The following is a 19,769-nucleotide window of genomic DNA, read 5'->3' as shown; positions in this document are numbered from 1 at the left end:
TCCCATTCATTTGCCCATCTGTCTAGTTCATTCAAATCCTCTTGCAGGGCTGCCACATCTGCACTATTACTAATAACCCTTCCCAGATTCACATCATCTGCAAACAACTGAATATCCCCCTGCAATCCACTGACAATGTCATTGATATAATCAATTTTATCTGGTCGATTTCAATCGATGGTGAGTTAGCCGATCTCATATGGAGGTAGCAGGGTTTTTTCTCCCGGAAACTCGGGTTTTTCATCCCGCATACATACAAATCGGCCCTTCAGAACACACGCAATTTACAGACAAAAATTACTAGTTGTGGTGGTGTTGGAGGTGGGCGGTAGATGGCATTGATTCGTAGTAGAGGTAAGGTGTAGAGACAGTTGAAGATGTCCTCCCGCGATGAGTCTTCGGACTCCTTGGAGGTATCAGTCTTTGTATTATTTGCCCAGTCTTTGTATTATTTTTTTATTTTTAGGTGTATTATTGTCAAGAATATTTTTTATTGTTTTTGTTATAACCATCCTTTATATCACTTTTGCTGATTTATTTACATTTGTTTTTTCAGAAATTGTTCATCTTAGTAAGTTGTTATTTTTGTTTATTTAAGGTTGCTAACACATCTAGTTTTTGTTTTGGGTGGTGGTAAAAATCTATATGCACTCTGTATATAGATTACTAATAACCCTACTCATTGGTAGACAGTGAAGAACAGCCAGTCAGAGAAAAGGGGAGAGAGAGAGAGAATGACAACACACTTAGAAAAATAAAAATATGTTCTAGTTTCTTTGTATTAGTTTCTATGTAAATTAGATTCATTTTTTGCTTGTTTAGATGATTAAAGAATGTGTGGGATCTGCAGCTTTGAAACAAATAATGTATATAGGTATATCATTAACATACCTCAGCCAAATTTAATGGGACATTGCACCCTTTTATTGGAAAAGACTTGAGTTTTTGATTCTTGTCATTACAAGAGGAATCTTTATATGGACTTTTTCCATTGAGTTAGGAGTTTTTAAGGTGAGTTAGCAGATCTCATATGGAAGTAGCATGTTTTTTTCTCCTGGAAACTCAGGTTTTTCATTTCACATACAAGCAAATCACCACTATTGGTTTTCATTGTGTGCATTTGGAGGATTAAATAGTAGAGTAGAGGACCTCTTCTCACAATGAGTCCCTGGACTCCTTGGAGGTGTCCCATAATAATAGAAATAATTATAATACTGCTCAAAATTTTCCCTATAAAAGTTGGCAGTGGGGGGGAGGCAGAATAGTGAGTCATGACTATGCCTATGTGTATATAAAAGTTATTTTATATATAGTTATAAAGTTATTTTATATATTATTTTAAAGTTATATATAGTTATTTTATATATTTTATAGCATGAAAAATCAGAACACAAAACATCAGCAAAGAGGGCTGTGATACTGGTTTGAAAATTTCTGCTAAAACCATATTATGGCAATTCTCCTCCTCCTCCTAATAATTTACAGTATTCCAAATATATACAAAAATAATGTGCTACTTCAGCTGATAGTCAAAAGAAAGAAATTACAGCTCTAATCATCTCCTAGCTAAGAAGCACAGAGAGAGAGAGAGAGAGAGAGACAGACAGTAGATCTTTTTCCATTCCATATAAAAAAACACATAATATTTAGTAATGAATAATGATTAATAATGAAATTTTTAATTGATATGATCAAAATTCCATTACACTAACTTAAGTTTGGCTCAGGCATGTTGAACATATTGTTGCTATGTAATCTCATGGCTGCCATACCCTAAACATGCAAAAGCATACAATTTAGTATTGAAATTGAAAATCTGAAAGAACATACATTTCTTGACATACTTATCATTCACTTTCCTTTTGGCCATGTATACTTAGCTGTATAAAACACAAAAACTCTGTCATTAGCGTCCTTAATAAATGCAGTAAACAATATGCTGTGGTGAGCAAGCTCTAAAATACAAAATGCAGTTATACACAATGATTATAAAAGAAATTATGGAAAATCTCCAGATGATTCTTAATAAGCATGCACCTAATAAGGAAAAATATACAATGAAACCCCAGCATTCTACACATTAAAGGGATATCTGAAAGAATAAGAAGAATGCTTATTCAGTTCTTACAGAGATATCCTTTCCCCTCTTTGGTCATCTTAGGGATGTACCTAATCAAGAGTGCATTTGCAACTTACCTTATATACTGTTTGGAAAGAAGTCAACACCCACCTTAATAAGATGTAGGACTTCCTTTCACCGCATTGACTACAGGACATACTTTCCACAAGTGTACCATAGTGATCAATGAGAATTCTGGACTATTCTTCCTGTAGGCATGTAATGAGGCCCTGTGAGGGCGGACATCCCTTGACCTCACTCAATGATCCAGTTCATCCCACAGATGTTCAATAAGATTGAGATCAGGGCTCTGTGGAGACCAGTCAAGTGTGGTGATATTCATATCCACAAACCACATGGTTACAGTAGCAGCCTTATGACATGGTGCATTGTCTCTTGCTGAAAGAGATGATGGTCAGTTCCATAGAAAAAGTAGGAAGAATTGCATTGTCCAGAATGTTCAGATACATCTCGAAGCTCAATGTTCATGGCACCACAAACACCACACCATCACATTAGCATCTCCAGACGTTCACGAGACATCTGCCACACCCATCCATCTACTCGATAGAGGGTGTAGTGTGATTCATTGCTCCATAACACAGCTTTCCAATCTTCCACATCCCACTGTACATGCTCTTTGCACCACTGAAGATGACACTGCATATTGGTTCAGGTAATGGGGCTTGCATATTGCAGTCCTACCATGGAAACCATGTTGTGAGCCTCGGTTCTGAATGTTTTTGTGCAGATTCATGTTTTAGTCTATGCATGGAACTCCATATTCAATGTGTTGGCTAATGAATGGCAGTTTTTACATGTTATCCTTTGTAGTCACATTCGGTGAGTGTGGGGGTCATCCATTGCAGGTAGCATTTGCAGTTGACTCTGCACTTCCATCTCAGTATGGTATTACTGATTGATGACTTGGGATGATCCAATTTGCCAAACAGATAGGCTTGCAAAATGGCATCCTATTACAATGCTTCTTTTAAACTCCATCAGTTCCCTTCTTATAGCCATTTCACCCAGACACATTTGCACTGACTTGGGAGCATCACATTCCTCCAATTTATACTGGCTTCAAACACGTGACTCATTACATGGCATGATGTACCTTGCCCGTGGGTGTGTCCATTGACTTTACTATTCTCACTAGCATAAATTGAAGTAATGGAGATGGTGAGTTGTATGGAGTGGAGTGTCTTTCCTTGATAATTTGTCTATAAATTGCAGTAGCAAATTATAGACCAATCAGTATCTCAGGTGCGGTGGTAAAAGTACTAGAAAAATTGGTCAAAAAGAGAATTCAAAAATGGGTGGATAAAAATATGATACTGTATGAGGGGAAACATGGTTTTGTGATATGCTGGTCATGCCTTAGTAATTTACTATCTTTTTATAATACAGTAACAGCAGAGTTGGATAAAGGAAATGGCTACATGATGATTCTGCTGGATTTTGCAAAGGCATTTGACAGAATACCACATGGAACTCTGTTATGCAAATTAGAACAAATAGGGATGGATATGACACTGGTTAAGTGGATAAGAAGGTGGTTGCTAGACAGATATCAAAAAGTGACATGTGGAGGGGGCAGAATCAAGGCAAAAACAGGTAACTAGCTATGTCACAAGGTTCGGTGCTGGGACCATTGCTGTTTAATTTGTACATAAATGATATAGGAAATAACCTGAAAGGAAATATTCAGTTGTTTGCTGATGATGCAAAATTAGGGTAATAGTTAATGAAGGCAATATGTAGAGCTTGCAGGATGATTTAAATAGGCTGTTAGTATGGGCAATAGATTATAAGCTGTGTACCACATTGATGGCACTGTACTCCAGGAAATAAATGAAGCTAGAGATTTAGGGCTGGTGGTAGACAGAGTTAAAGTTTAGAGGACATATTGCTAAAGTTGCTAAGGTAGGCCATAAGATTACTTTGCTATTGAAGAACACATTAACAAGTGAAGATAAGGAAGTTGTTATTCCTCTTTTTAAGGCCTTGATACATCTGCATCTGGATTACTGTGCTCAAGTCTGGTGTTCTGGGTTTCTTGGGGATGAGGAAGTGGTGGAGAAGATTCAGAGGTGAGTGACCAAGATGGTGAGTGGTCTGCGGAATGTTCCCTGTGAAGAAAGATTGAGGGTGTGTGGATTTCAGAAGTTGGTTGATAGGAAAAACGAGGGGATATGATAGAAACATTTAAGTTGCTTAAAGGGTTTTATAGGATTGATGCAGGGGAAATGTTTCAGCACTTGGCTGGGGGGACCAGAACAAGGAATCATCCCTGAAGTTGAATAAAGGTGTGGTTAGTATAGGTGTGAGGACTAAATTTTTTGCCTGGAGAGTTGTGAATGGGTTGCCAGGGTCAGTTTGTTAGTGTGTTATCTGTTAATGGGTTCAAGGAGAGGTATGATAGATTGTGTGGATAGTTTAGGTCTTGAATGAGTCTTCAGACTCCATGGAGTTATAAGTCCTTAGAGGTATCATGTAATAATAATAATAATAATAATACTCATTAAATATTTTCATCGTGTCTTCTGAATTATTTATCTTGTTATCTTTAATAATATCATCAAACTTCTGAAGTTACTCTTTCTTTTACTGGCCACACAACTAAAGAGAACTCAAATTTTGTTTAACAGGCACTGCCATTCTCTTTCACATTTGATATTTCATAGTAGTGAAATAAACAGTGTCTTTAGTAGTGGAAGGAGGGTTTTTTTTAATTAATATTTATTTATTTTTAATCTCATGCATAAGAGGTTAAAGAATCTATAGCATATCAGTGCTGTGTGTGTGTGGGTAGGTAGGGACATGCAGTGAAAGGAAACAAATTCTTGGGCATGACACCATACAGAAATTGACTAGTCTCCTTGCCATATCATGGCCCCAACAACACCTCCCCACATACGAGTTACTGAACCCCCCCCCTACATTCTAGGCATGACTTGGCAGAATATGTGAGTGAGATTATGTACTCTTTGATTGGGAAACCTCCTGACTCATTACTAACAGCTTCAGGCCTATTTGTTATCTAGAAGCTGGTCTGTATCACCATTTTTATTGAAGTACACTCAAAATGGAATGTTCATCAGTAAAATTTTAGGTTTTAGGTTTCTAAGAATGCTTAGGTTTCTAAGTTTCTAAGAAGGACAGAAACCAGAACACCACTCTTGCTCTGCTGTCCAAACAATGTCATTCACCACTTCAGATCTCCAATAAATAGGGTGGTAGTGGGCATGACTGCCAGGCAGTGAAGATCATCTATAACTTAGTGGGTCTAGTTAGCATTTCCTCCAACTACGAAGATATCCATTTGTAGCAGTGGAATGAAAACAGGCTACATCATGAGAAGGCAGGGTTAACTTGATGGGAGAGGTTGCATATTGCACATTACCTGCCAGCAGTTAGTGGTCCGAATCTTCTGAAGTTGCAAGAGTGAAAGTGAATTAGCACTCTCCAGCCAATAGAATGTAAGTTGGAATCCTGCTGTGGGCATTGATGTTTGTGATGGTCTTTTGGTGGAAGATGCATTTCATCACCTGGTGTGAGGACCCCCCCCCCCCCACTTACCAAAAGCCTGAAGTGGCTTGAAAAAGCTCCATGTTTGGTCTCTAGAGCAGGGTTTCCTGGACAATGTAAAAAATAAATACAAATTAAATAAAAACTTTAACAATCTATATCTGGGAAAAGTTAAATAGTAGTCAAATGGATTTAGCTGACTGGCTGAGAAAAAGATATGAAAGAGTTGTATGTGGAAGAGCAGCATCTGAAAGGAAAAGAGTGACACGTGGATTACCACAAGGCTTGTTTGGTCCACTGTTACTCATCCTGTATATGAATTGATATAAAAATGGTTTGGGAGTATCTTTGTTCATAATACAAACTGAGAAGAGTTATCAGAAATGGGACTGATGTGATCCTTCAGGAAGATTTGGATTGATTAATGATGTGGGCAGAGAAGGAGATATCAAATCAGTTTAACTTCAAGGTTCTGCATTTGGAATTCAAATGCAGAACATTGAAGGGGGATGAGGATTGTGCTTGAAGAAGTGGAGGAAATAAAGGATTCTATAGTCATAACGGATAAAGAATTGCAGTTTTATGGACACACTGCAAAGGTGTTTGAAGGCAACTTAGAGTATAGAGTATCAACCTAGCTATCATGAGGAGAGGATACTGACAAGTAGAAACAAAGTAATAGTTCTTTATATATAAGGACTGATGAGACCACACTTGGTCTACTATGTACAGATCTGCTTGCCTAGTTTTCATGTTTATATGACAACAGAGGTGTAGGAACACTATGGCATTGAGTCATAAAGGCACCAGTTACAGGATATTTTATCAATTATTGGAACTAACACAATAATAATTAGTGGTAAAAAAAAAAGATGCATAGCTAAGAATTTGCTAAGGGCACCAAAAACTCATGCAACTCTATGGTAATCTTAGGAAGGTTTCAGAGGCAGTTAACAAATATAATTTGAAAGGTTTTAAGGTAGATCGAAAAAGTGTAAATTGCAGAGCATGGTAAATAAGAAAAGAATTGGCGTGATCAAAGCATATAAGTTATTGAGAGGAAGCTATTGGACAAATATCAAAGAGATTTTACAAAGGGTGAAAGAAATATGAATAGTTCAGGAGAAAAAAAAAACAGTTCACCACAGAAGTCATGTATGGAATGTGGGAGGTATGAGGAGTGATTTTTTAATATGGAAAACGGTGGGTGATTGAAATATTACCAGACAGCATTTCAAGTGTTGTAAATGAATTTAAAATGTGGTATGAGTGATATTATGACATTTAGGATACACACCATCCAAAACAAGTCTTTTGACTCCATGGAAAAATGATAATATATTGAAATAATAATGATATTATTATAATTCCTCCTTTCTTACCACAATTGTCATTTTCCAATCCTCTACTTTGTACTCATCATGTAAGTTTATTGTCCTCCTGTTTTCATTTTCTTGAAGCATCATCTGTTTATTCTCCTAACTCTTGTAGTCTGACATCTGTGCTTTGAACTGATTCAGAGAAGGGTGAGTAACTAAAGTAGTGGTGGAATGCTGTATATGAGTACAGACTGATTGAAGAGCTAGGTGGGGATGAGGAGAAGTGTTTTAATTGAGACTTATAAGCTGATGAAGATTTTGTACCAGATAAATGCAGAAAAGATTTTTCATAGAGTGCAGGGAGAGAATGAAGAATTAGATACCATCTCTGGTAATATATGAAGGATGTGAGCAAGAGAGCAGGTTTTTTTGTATGGAGAGTGATGAGTGAGTGGGTAGGTGGAAGCATTGCTTGAGAGTGTAGTGAATGCAGAAACAGTAAACCTGTTTTAGGCATAGTTTATGAGCACTGTATTGGATGGTGAGAACTTCTTATGATAAGTCTTTTTGACTGTAAGGAGGTCTCATGACGATAATGATTTGAGATTTTTAAGAATATCAGGAGATTTTATCCTAATATGGAAGGGATTATAAAGTGAGTAGTAAGGGAGAAGAACAAGAAGCCATTCTTGGAAGTTGTATATGGGTGAAGAACAAGGGAACAAGTGAGTAAAGAGTAGTTTTATTTTTCCATGACATGTAGTGAACAAGGAATGCATTAGAATGTGTTGTGAGTGTTAAAAGTGTGAATAAGTTTAAGATTTATGATAGTTATGCTATTGGTTTGATGAGAATTAATACAATGAGTGTTCCAAGACATCCATGGAACAGATTCCATGGATGTGATTCCATGGATGTCTTGTTGCTGCTTTCTTCTGTATTGAGTCAAGTATTTTTAGAGAGCTCTTAGGGGAACCACCCCAAATGTGAAAACAGTATTCAGTGGTTTGGACAGATTTATAATTTGTATAGGATTAAAAGCTGTTTGGAGTAAAATAATACTCTGAGAAAAAGAGAAATCCTAACTTTTTGAATGCTGAAGAGGCAATAGTCATAATTTGTAGATACCAAAAGAGGCTTGATGTTAGAGTAATTCCAGGATGAAAAATCTCATCTTGTCTAGAGATTTGGGTGTTATAATGTAAGAGTGAATGAAAACTTTTACATATTTTGTCCTTTTATGATTCTGCAGATAGTCTGACTGCTAAATTTAAGTAAATTAAGTTAAGGAACCTAGAATAATTACATGTGAATGGAAAATGCCTCTTATAAGTGCTTAAGCATCCTGCTAAATGTGCTTAATAAGTGAGTGACTGAAAGGAATCAGAAAGGAGTGTATATATAATGGTGCATGGTTTGAGAATATGAAGATGACTAGTGGTAGTGTAAGAATCTGTTTTTAGTGAGGTTGTAGATTAATGATATTGAAAGCATGACAGGAGATTATCCGATTGCTCTCACCTGATGCTGAGTTGGATAGGATAATAAGAATTGATTCTGCTGTGAAGTTGCTTGCAGAAAGAAGAGAGCCACATTGCAAAGGTAGTTCTCTTCTTTCTGCTAGAAAAGAACTGATATGCAAGGATAAGAGTGTCATTGCCTCTTTGATATATAGACATTGATATGTCTAGACTACTGTGCCAAATCTATTCTTTATGATTTGAGGAGAGGAGAGAAACAGAAAAGAGGGTGCTGAGGCGAGTAACCAAAAAATCTTAAAAAAAAAAAGTGAGGTAACCAAAAGAAATTATAAGGAGAGATATTAAAGACATGAATTGCCTACCATTGACGATTCTCTAGGATATGACTCACCACTGGTATTCAGCAGAAAAACCAGGTGCTACCATCAACTCCAAGTTTACTCGCTGTGCCACTACCATGATCTGTCACCTCAAGACCAGCCACACAAGACTAATCAAGTTTAGCAATGGCATAAAAATCTTCTACATTTGCAAAATCTGTAACATCAAGGAAGCCTCACCATTGCATTTACTAACTTGTATGAATATTTCTAAATATGAACTTTATAACAACCCAGAAAAGGTACTGTATAAAATCCATCAATTTGACCTCTATGATCAGGTGTAATAATATCATGGGATAAAATAAAAAAAAAAAAACTGCATACCATTCCCTTAACCAGAGGAGAAGGCAAAAGAGTCTCTGACTCCATACGGGGAAATCTTATATTATTATTATTACCCAAGACCCCATGGAATCAAAGACATCTAAAAAATCCTTTTATCAAACATACAGCTTATCATACCATGCTTTAAACACACTTATCCTATAACAACCCTTTAATAACTTGTAGGTCTCTATCATATCTCCCCTCTTCCTCCTGTCCACCAGGCTCTGCAAGTTGCATCTTCTCAATCTTTCCTCATACTTGGCATTCCAGAGGTTAGAAACTACCTTAGTCAGTCGCCTCTGAACCCTTTCCAGCATCTCTTCATCCTTCTGAAAACCAGGTGACCAAATCTGGGCACAATAGTCCATTTGTGGCCTAATCAAAGCATTATACAATGAAACAAGAATCTTCCTACTTGTACAAATCAGTGTCCTCCACATCATTCCCAGAAGCCTTTGTGTTGTCTTCACAATTTTGGCTATGTGTCCCCTAAATTTCAGATCCTTATCCACTATCACTCCCAGATCTCTTATTTCCTCCACCTCCAACAACATATCCTCACCAAGCATAAATTCTGCATCCCATTTTTGTTTTTCAAATTTTAAAACCTTACATTTTGCAACATTGAACTCGCATCCCTATTCCCGTGCTTAATCACTCAATTTATTCAAGTCTTCTTCTAAGGCCACAACATCTTCTCTACACTTCATGGTTCGTCCCAACTTTGCATCATCTGCAAACAACTGAATATCTCCATCCAAATCTTCACCAATATCATTAATATACAAGTTAAACAGCAATGGCCCTTAAACAGACCCCTGAGGCATATCACTAGTAACTTTCCTTTTCCTGGATATCACTCCCCCTTACACAACTTGTTGATACTTATCAGATAGCCAGTCTCCAATCCAATGCACCAATCTAATATCCAACCCCATCCACTTCAGTTTGACTATCAACTTAAGTAGATTACTAAAACATGACCTCCCTTCAGTAAATCCATGCTGTCCATAAAAGATAATACCATTGTTGTCAACCCAATTCTGATTGCTAGTTCTCACAAGCTTCTCCAACAACTTAACTATAACACCTGACACACAGATAGGTCTATAGTTTGATGCTTGAGTTCTATCACATCCTTTATGAAGTCTTACAATCTTGCCCTCCTTCCACTCCTTAGGAATTCAGTATTAAATGCTCCTTAGGTATTAAATAGTATGAGTGGAAATAACAAGAGTTTAGTTAAAAAATTATGTGTGGGGTGGAGGGTAAGCATTCATTTAGTGAGTACTGAATTGACAGAATGTATTGTCATATGATAAGTGGGATGAAGGTTGAATGGGCTTCCCTTGATGGTTTGTTGGACTCTATGGAGGTGTCCATATAATAATAAATCATCATTCCAATAACAATGAAATTCTGTTGACTTTCATGAAATCAAGTATACTCTATGTGAGAGGACATACTCAGTCCAGTAATATATCTGTTATACAGAACTTTATTCACACTCCTAATACTTATACCACATTCTAGCATTGCACTCACCCATTATTTCCAAGAAAAAATCTATTCCTCATTTTCTATCTTTTTAATAACATGACACAGCTTCCTGGGATGGCCCTCATTCTGCTCTCTATAATCCCTTCTGTATTAATCCTGTAGCATCCCTTTGCCATGTCTTTATCACATCTCTCCTTTTCCACCTGAATATTATGCAATTTATACTTCAATATTATGCAGGACTTAAATGAATTGCCACATAGAAAATGATATTTTTAAGTAGCTGTTAAGGAATGAAAAACATCATATTTTTGAATATTTCTAAAAATAATTAATAGATAGCTAAAGTTTTTTCTGTTTTTGTTCAAATGTAATTGACGAACTAAACTGTTTTCAATTTAGTTTTCTACTACTGAAAGAGGACATTCATTTAAGTTAATATTTTTTTTTTACAGGTGTGCCTCTTCATCCTGATTATCTACAGCAAATGGCAGCACTCAGTCAGCGGTGTGTCGTAGGTGATTTCCATACAAATCATCAGCCAGTTCCAGTAGCAGCTACTGATATCCCATTTGCTATTGATGGTAACTGTATTGTTTAAATATTCTGATTTAGTGTACAATATAAAATCACAACCAAGGTAGAATAGAATATAAGGATAAAATATAAAAAAAAATATTTTCCAAGAGACAAGATCTTTAAGTATAATTAAAAGCGGCTTGAAAGAAATAGTAGAAACTTGCCAAACTGCTTGTTTTAAAAAATATACCCATTTAAAAAACATTTAACCAGAAACCAGCAAAATATTTTGAAATGAAGTTTTATAAGTGTTGTTTTAATATATCATTGTAGTTATTGTAATTTGAAATTGCCTTATTTGAATTTCATTATGCTGACCCAATGAATTAAATTATTCATAATTGCACACAATTATTATTAAAAAGTGTTTATTATTATTATTATCATTATTATAACAAACCTCTTTCAAGACACTTCAGGCTTTTAGAAAGACTAGGGTAGTGATCTCGCATTGTACAGGCAATTTATCTCCCACATAAAGACAATCACAAGCATCCATACTCATAGTGAGATTTGAACCCACAGCCTGTTGGTGGGAGAGAAGGCACATTAATCACTTGTCCAACCAGGTTGATGCAAAGTTATTATTATTATCATCCTAAGATTTAGACCCCCATGGAATCGGAGATTCACTGTGGAGGTCCCTTTGTCATACTCGCAGATCATCATACTGTGCCTTAAACACAACTCTCCATGCAAAAAACCTGCTTCTCACTTCCTTGCTCACATCCTTCTTATAGGGCTTCTTGTAGTTCCCACCAATCTTCCATCATTTTATGAAAACCTCTTCAACATTAATCTTATAACAACCCATTACCAATTTATATGTCTCTATCAGTGTATTGCCATTTTCCATCTCCATCCTTACTGGCACAATTTCTCTGTGATGATAAGCTACAATATCCTCTCCTTTTTTCTCCTTCATATCCTCCCAGAAGATATTATATCCCTCTGATTCTTTTCCTATTGTATATCATCAGTTAACTAAGCTTCACTTATTCCAATTATCCTTGGACATACTGACTCAGTCCATGCCACAAACTCAGCTTCTTTATTTTAAATACTCATTATAGTATACAAACATAACAGCCCATATGAAGTTCCATAACTCAAGCACAGGTCATTATTCCTTGCAATGCCTCACCAGTCCATGACTTTACCAATCTTTCCTTCAGTTTACTTCAATACTTCTCCAGCTATGACTGATCCATCTCTCTTTAAGGAAAATGGCCTTACATTGACTTTTAGACTACTTGGTGTAAGGCTGAAATAAAAAGAATAGTATATCTAATAGATTATATGGTGAAATATTTTATTGGGTCAAGAAAAAAAAAAGGGGGAGAGGGTGATCTTATTGGACGAATTTTATTTACAGAAATGTGGATTGGATGGAGAGAGTCAATTTCTATTTGTTCAGGGATAACTACCTTAAGCAGCATGTTAGAAATGCCGCGTTATATAAATCGCATTATGCAAGACTCAGATCACATAGAAAAAGTAGGGTAGGTTCTGAAATCGTTTTTTTTTTTTTTTTAAATTATATAAACAACAATGACATATCCAACAAAAAATATTTTTATTTAATTCAGGAAATTCATGTAAGTCAAGAAAACATCGTCATCATCAAATTCTTGCCATGTACCCTCAAGGGATGTACAGGATATGATAGTACTACATGAAAAATTTACATCATTACTAACTTCCTATCTACAATTTTCCTCCAAATCAGCCTGTTACTTGTCAAGACTCCAACATTATCAGATCTTATATTTCTATTGTCTAAGCAGTGATTTTCAATCTTTTCCATAATACGACACACCTAGACTAATTATTAAATTCTGTGGCACACTAAAAATATATTCTTTTAATTTTTTTGATGATCTGCCAAAAAATAGGCATAATTTTGATTAATTTACACACACAAGAAGAGGGAAGACCAGACACTAATAAATAAATGCGCAAATTACGACATTATTTCTTTCAATTAATTTGTTTTCATAAATCTCACGGTACACCTGTAGACCTCTCGCGGCACACTGGTTGAAAATCGCTGGTTTAAGGCACTTTGTACTGCATCATTCCACCTATGTCTTGGTCTTCCTCTGGATCGTTGTCCTGCCAACCTGGCAGAGAACCCTTGTTTTGCTAATCTTTCCTTGCCCATTCTGTGTAAGTGACCATACCACCTGAGATTAGCTCTAGTAACGCATTCCTGGATGCTGACAATGTCAAGTTCTTTTCTAATATCCTCATTTTTAATATGATATTGTCATTGATGTCATCTGTTCACGCCTCTAATCTTTCTCAGGACTCTCATATCTGCGGTCTCTAGTCTTTGGTCAAGTGTTTTATTTCTGACCCAGCTCTCAGATCCATAAGTTAAAACTGGTTTGAACACTGTCTTGTATACAGCTAATTTAGTGTTCCGACTAATTTCTTTCTTATTCCATATGAATTTATTCAATTGACTTCCTACCATACCAGCTTTGTTGATTCTGTTGTCTACTTCCATATTTAATTTATCATCTTCACTAAAAATCCTCCCTAAGTAGTTGAAATGTTTTACTTGTTCCACAGCTTCTCTGTTCAAAACGCAGTTGATGTTTTCAACGATTCTGCCTATTTTCATTGTCTTTGTCTTTTTATTGCTGATCTTCATACCATATCTTTTACAGCAGTTATTCAATTTCGTCAGGGAATCTTTCAGACTTGTAGCGGATTTATTTAGAAGTATAACATCGTCCACATAAAGCAAAGAGATGTTGCTTTATTGGAAATTGAAGATGTTAATGATATTAACATCTCCAATTTTGATATCATGATTAATACCACTTTCCTTCATAATGTGATCCATACAGATAATGAATAACAGAGGGGATAATGTACATCCTTGTCTCACACAAGATTTAACATTAAACCATCTTCCTGTATTTCCTTCAATTCTAACTGCTGACTTACAACTCAAATAAAGACTAAGTATTGCTTCATATAATGCCCCATTTATACCATATAACTGTAGTATATTGAATAGCTTCTCTCTTGGCACCTTGTCATATGCCTTTTCCAGATCGACAAAACTTAAATACAGATCTTTGTTATATTCCCATGATTTCTCAACTATCTGTCGTAAAGTGAAGATCTGATCCTGACAGCCTCTATTTGGTCTGAATCCAGCTTGTTCTTCACCAAGTTTTTCTTCCACAATTCTTCTCAACCATTTCTCAAGTATACTTGCATAGATCTTAACAGGAACACTCAATAGGGAAATACCTCTGTAATTCTCACATTCAGTTTTATTTCCCTTCTTATATATGGGTACTATGAGAGCTCTACTCTAATCATCGGGAATTCGTACCTCTGTCCAGGCCATCTGAACTATGCAGTGCAGCCACTGTAAGACTTTTATAACACCTTACTTCAGCATTTCTTGTCAAATATCATCTACTCCTGATGCCTTTCCACATTTCAAGCCTTTGATAGCATTTTTTACCTAGTTCAAGTATGGATATCTATTCCTGACTGTATGTCTGTTGAGTGTTTTTTACCATTGTGCTATCACTGCTTGTGATAGCACAGTGGTAACTTCATTTAGCAATTTTTCGAAGTAATTACTCCATACTTCAAGGATATCTTTTTTTTCTCCCGTTTTCATGTCACCTTTATCATCTCTAACTCCTTTTACAGCACTTTTTCCTCCATTTCTAAGCTTCTTCAACAATCTCGTGAATATTTTGAAACCTTCTTGATATTTATTTTCTATGTTCTTGCCAAAGTCCTCCCATGACTTTTGTTTAGCCAGTTTTACACAGTAATTAGGTTTCTTATATTTGTCTGTATTTGCTAAGAGTATAAACTGACGTATTTGCCAGGAACTTTTGATATGCTTTCGTCTTTTCCATCACTGCCTCTTTATTCCTGTGTCCTCCATGGAGTTCTAATTTTTCTATCCTTGCACACAACTTCACCACATGCCGCTCTGGATGAATCAATCAGGGTTTTCTTCAAGGTTTGTCACTGAATCTCCAAGGTTTGGTTCCTGTTCTCAAACTCTTTCATTTTTTCTTCAATAATCTTTGTGTATTTTAGTCTACAGTTCACATCTGAGAGTTGCTCGACTTTTATTTGCTTTAAAACTTTCTTACATGTTATTCTTTTCAATATGAAATTCAATTTTATCCTGCTCAAGACTAAATAATGATCACTTCCAATTTCAAATCCTCTGTACACTCTTGTGTCCTGCACCAGGGAGAAAACATCACTATCAACAATAACATAGTCAATGAGACTTTTCTTATTCCTTGTCTCTTCTCTCCATGTGAATTTGTGCACATTTTTATGTTGGAACATGGTGTTAGTAATAACCAGTCCATGTCCTGAGCAGAAATTCAACAGGTATTTGCCATTATTATTAGCTTTTGCTCTTTTCTCCAAATTTTCCCAAAATATTTTTGTATGTCTGACAATCATTTTCTACTTTGCTATTTAGATCCCCAACAAGGACCAACTTTTTAGTTTTCATTGTGTCAGTTGCTTTCTCTAAAGCCTCAAAAAATTCCTCCACTTCTACCTTAGTAGAACCTTCTGTGGGACCATAGGCACAAATAAGTCTCATTGTCCAGTTCCCCATTCTCATATTTGGCCACATCACTCTACTTGAGACTGCCTGCCATTCAAGAAGATGAGTCTCGTATTTTGTGTTGAATACTATGGCTACTCCTTCTTTTCCTTGATTGTCATTGCCTGAATATAACATTTTGTATTTATTGCTCAGAAACATCTCACCAGTTTTTGCCTTTTTTGTTTCAGTCACCCCTATTATGTTGATCTGGTACTTATCCAATTCCTCAGCCAGCTCCATTTCTTTGCCATTCAGGCTTCTTATGTTGATACTACTGATTTTTAACTCTGGTGATGTTGAGTTGGAGTGTGTTTTCAGATTTGTTCGAGTAGCTGACTTTTCGCTGTTCGCCCTGGTTCCCTGGCAAAACAACGGGGGCTTTGTTTAACTGGGCAATGCCCCAGCTGGCATGAAATTTTGTCATGTTGTACCATCATTTTGTATTTTGGTTTAAGCCAATAAGAATACAATTTGGTTGGCTGAATCCCAAATTGCCAGCCCATCCTTGTTTGTTCAGTATTCAGGTTACCCAACAGTGTGCACCACGAGAAGGTGAGGATTGGACATTAGGTTGGAATCCCTGGTCGGTTCTCCACATTCCTTTAAAAGCTATGTGGAGGTCTTCTCTCAGTTATATAGCTTTGACCCTTAAGCACCCCCCCCCCCTAAGAAAACATAAACTATGAAACAAAATCTATCCTATAGATATAAAATGATAAGCCTTTTTATGAAACGTTTTTGTGTTATGTTTTTTGTCAAGTTATTTGAAACATTTTGAAACTCAGGGGCTACCCTGAGTGTCGAGTCTTCAAAATTCGAGTCATCAGAATTCAAGGAGAACTGGCCTACCAGTCCGGAACTCAGGGTGGGTGGGTGCCAGGTGGCGTTGGTGCCAGGGGGACGTAGCCCCCCCCCCAGTACATAGTATAAACTTATAAAATTACAAATTGTATGTAAACTTCATTGCACATAATGCATAAATGTTTGAGGCAAAAAAATAAAGTGCATATTTTAATCGTCATCACTCTCTTCAAAACGCACTTCTCGTAGATGTTCTTTATTTATGAGTGGACAGACGTCATCATTACTTGAAATCTCTTGGACATCATTTGTATAATTCTCATTGCATACTTCAGCTGGTTTAGTTATCAAGAAGTCAGTAATAAGACCTTACTTATCACTATGCTGCAATTTTTTTTATTAAGTTCATAATATGGAGCTACACAAATATCCAACTGTCTCGTGAATTTTCCGGAGCCCTCCATTCAAGGATCATTATCCATAAAATAACTTCCTAACTTTCTTGCTAAGTCCAATCCTTCTGCTAATTTCTTTAAACTGAATTCTTTAACGGATTCATCACAATCAGAATCTTCGGCAGAACTTTCCCTGCCATTTGGTTCAATGTCATCTATTAGTTGTACCAGTTCCTCCTGATTTAAATCTATTTCCCCATCAATTAATTCACTAATTTCGTTTTCAACCAAATCGCAAAAGCCCTCTAAGTGGCCATTGCTATAAAAATAAAATTTTTACATAAAAAAGCATTACATATTGTAACTCACCAGAAAATAAAGTGCTCAGCTTGAGATTAACACACTTATGATTTTTAATACGCTTTCCTGGTAGAAAACGAAGACAACTTTGAACAATAAACACCATGGTAAAGAATTGACGTACATGCATGCTAAAGGATATTTTCCCTAATCGCTACTTATAACTACATGTGCGATAAAAGCAGAAGCAAAATTAACGAATATAAAATATGATTTTTAGGCTGCATTATATTGAAACCACGTTGTATAAGTACTGCGTTATATGAGGATTACCTATATAAACACTTGCTGATTGATATGAGTGTGACTTTGAGGACTTGGGAGGTGGTGTGAGGTTCCATAACTCAAATACATGCTATTATTCCTTGCAATGCTTGATCCAGTTCATGATCTTACCAACCTTTCCTTCAGTTTATTTCCATACATTTCCAGATATGACTGATCCTACTCTCTTTAAGGCCATCCCACCAACACCATCTCTTTCTCTACTACTTTTCTCTCCATACTTTGATGATTCTCATTTCCTTGTTCCTTACTCTCATCTGTTCCTTTGCACTCACAAAGTTTATCATTCCCTCCTATCATGATTATTACTCTCACGTTTCTTCTGCAACCTACTTTTCATTGTCTTAATCATTTTCTTTTATCCTTAGTCATACTCACTTGCTTACATGAACTTGCTCAGCAAACTGCAGTCACTTTATATGTCTAGTGTAAATTCAGATGCAGTCCATCTATTTTAAACCAGTCTAAATTCCTTTCAAATTCACTCTATCTATTTGTCAATTATACACTTTTGTCTCACACAGCTAAACTATTGTACCATTCATTATCTAGGCTCTCTTTTTCGACTCATTGTTGACATATCTGGCCAACATGCCAACTACTTTTCCTTCTATACTATTATCTTCCACCTTCTACAACAACTTCCTCAAACCCCTCTCTCGGCATTCTTTTTCTCACTTTCTAGGTCAATGGTGCTGTGCTCAAAAATGCCACTAATTCTGATATTCATTTATGCTTTTTATTTAAATCTCTGTTATTTGTCTAAGTATGCTATCTGGAAAACATGTTTTATGCACCCTGTTATTCACTTCTAATGAGCACATCCTCTACAATACCAGACAGCTATCCTTTGACACATTGTTCACCGTACGAATTTCTTTCTTCTCATCCATATTAGTCAACTGCTTCTTCAAATATTCAATTTCATCCTCTGCACACACTTCATTTCGCCTTTATTGTTACCTGCTTTGATCTAATTTCTTCTATGCTCACTTATGTTACTGCTATCACTAATACCTAGGGCCTCCATAGCCCAGTCAGTATAGACAAAGCAAAGCCCTTTGGTCAAAAAAACCTAGATTTGATTTCCGTCCATGACATGAGGAACCTTTATCTGGTATCTTTTGACTAAAGGTGAATTAGCTGGTTTCATATGAAGGTTTTTTCACCTGGAAACTCGGGTTTTTCGTACCTCAGAACGGGTTTTGAGAGCTCAACTAGTCCTAAGGGATGGATGAGGAAATTGGGGGAACCTCACACAATAACAACGACAGCAACCACATCACTAACATCTTTTTTTTTTTTTTTTCTCTCTCTTCAAATGTTGCAGTCTGTGATCATATGTCTTGCACAGTCTACTATTCTTATTTATTTATTCATTCTCACAGGTTTATATTAACCCTTTCACATTTTCTGAGATACACAAAACAAATTTTGCATCGTGTCCACTGAGAAAAGGCTAAAATAAATCTTGATCTTTGAGCACTAAAGTTTCTATGCTGCTGACTTATGCTGATATACAGGTAACATTTTTTTAAAAATTTCCACCTGCAGTGATGGACCATATAATAATCCACCCAAACAAACAGTATTTCAACACACAACCACAAAACAACTTCTATATCCACTCTTGAAAGTTGAAATACTTTGGACACATTGAAAGGATGAAAGGAGGACTTCTCAGAATAGTAATAGGAGGTAAAATTCCTGGAAAAAGAGGAAGGGATAGACCATCAATGAGATAGATGGATGGTGTGTGTGGAGTGACTGATCTTCAGAGAGTCGAAGCCTCCAGAAAAGTATACAACGGGACCACATGGTGAGGACTGGTGTGGCACATCACCAAGCATCTGAGTGACCATACAGCATCTGTTCGTGTCCAGTGAACAGATGGATGGATGACTCTCCCCTATAATAATAACAAAAACAACAACCAACATTATAATACAAAGTAACTGAAACATTCTGAGCACAATTCAAAAATACTACAGTTGATCTATATTATTGATCTGAATTATTATATTACTCTAAGCTTCTGTGGATTCACCAACATCTTAAAAAGAAGAGGGGA

General features: G+C 36.2%; 1 protein-coding gene across 3 annotated transcripts in view; it reads left to right on the top strand.

Annotated features, from left to right (window-relative positions):
* Positions 1–19,769, top strand: part of LOC150094140 (uncharacterized) — a 285,741-nt gene that overhangs the window by 148,648 nt on the left and 117,324 nt on the right. For all 3 annotated transcript variants that reach the window (XM_090411829.1, XM_090411832.1, XM_090411830.1), the window contains one exon: positions 11,116–11,244. In XM_090411829.1, coding sequence (XP_090267955.1) covers positions 11,116–11,244 — 129 coding nt within the window. The remainder of the gene's footprint in view (positions 1–11,115; positions 11,245–19,769) is intronic.

Source organism: Typopeltis vanoorti, chromosome 22 (assembly GCF_054136105.1).
Source record: "Typopeltis vanoorti isolate ZY-2024b chromosome 22, IOZ_Tvanoo_1.0, whole genome shotgun sequence".
NCBI classification, from domain to species: Eukaryota; Metazoa; Arthropoda; class Arachnida; order Uropygi; family Thelyphonidae; genus Typopeltis; species Typopeltis vanoorti.
Note: the sequence above shows the minus strand (reverse complement) of the source record. Positions and strands in the feature narration are given on the sequence as shown.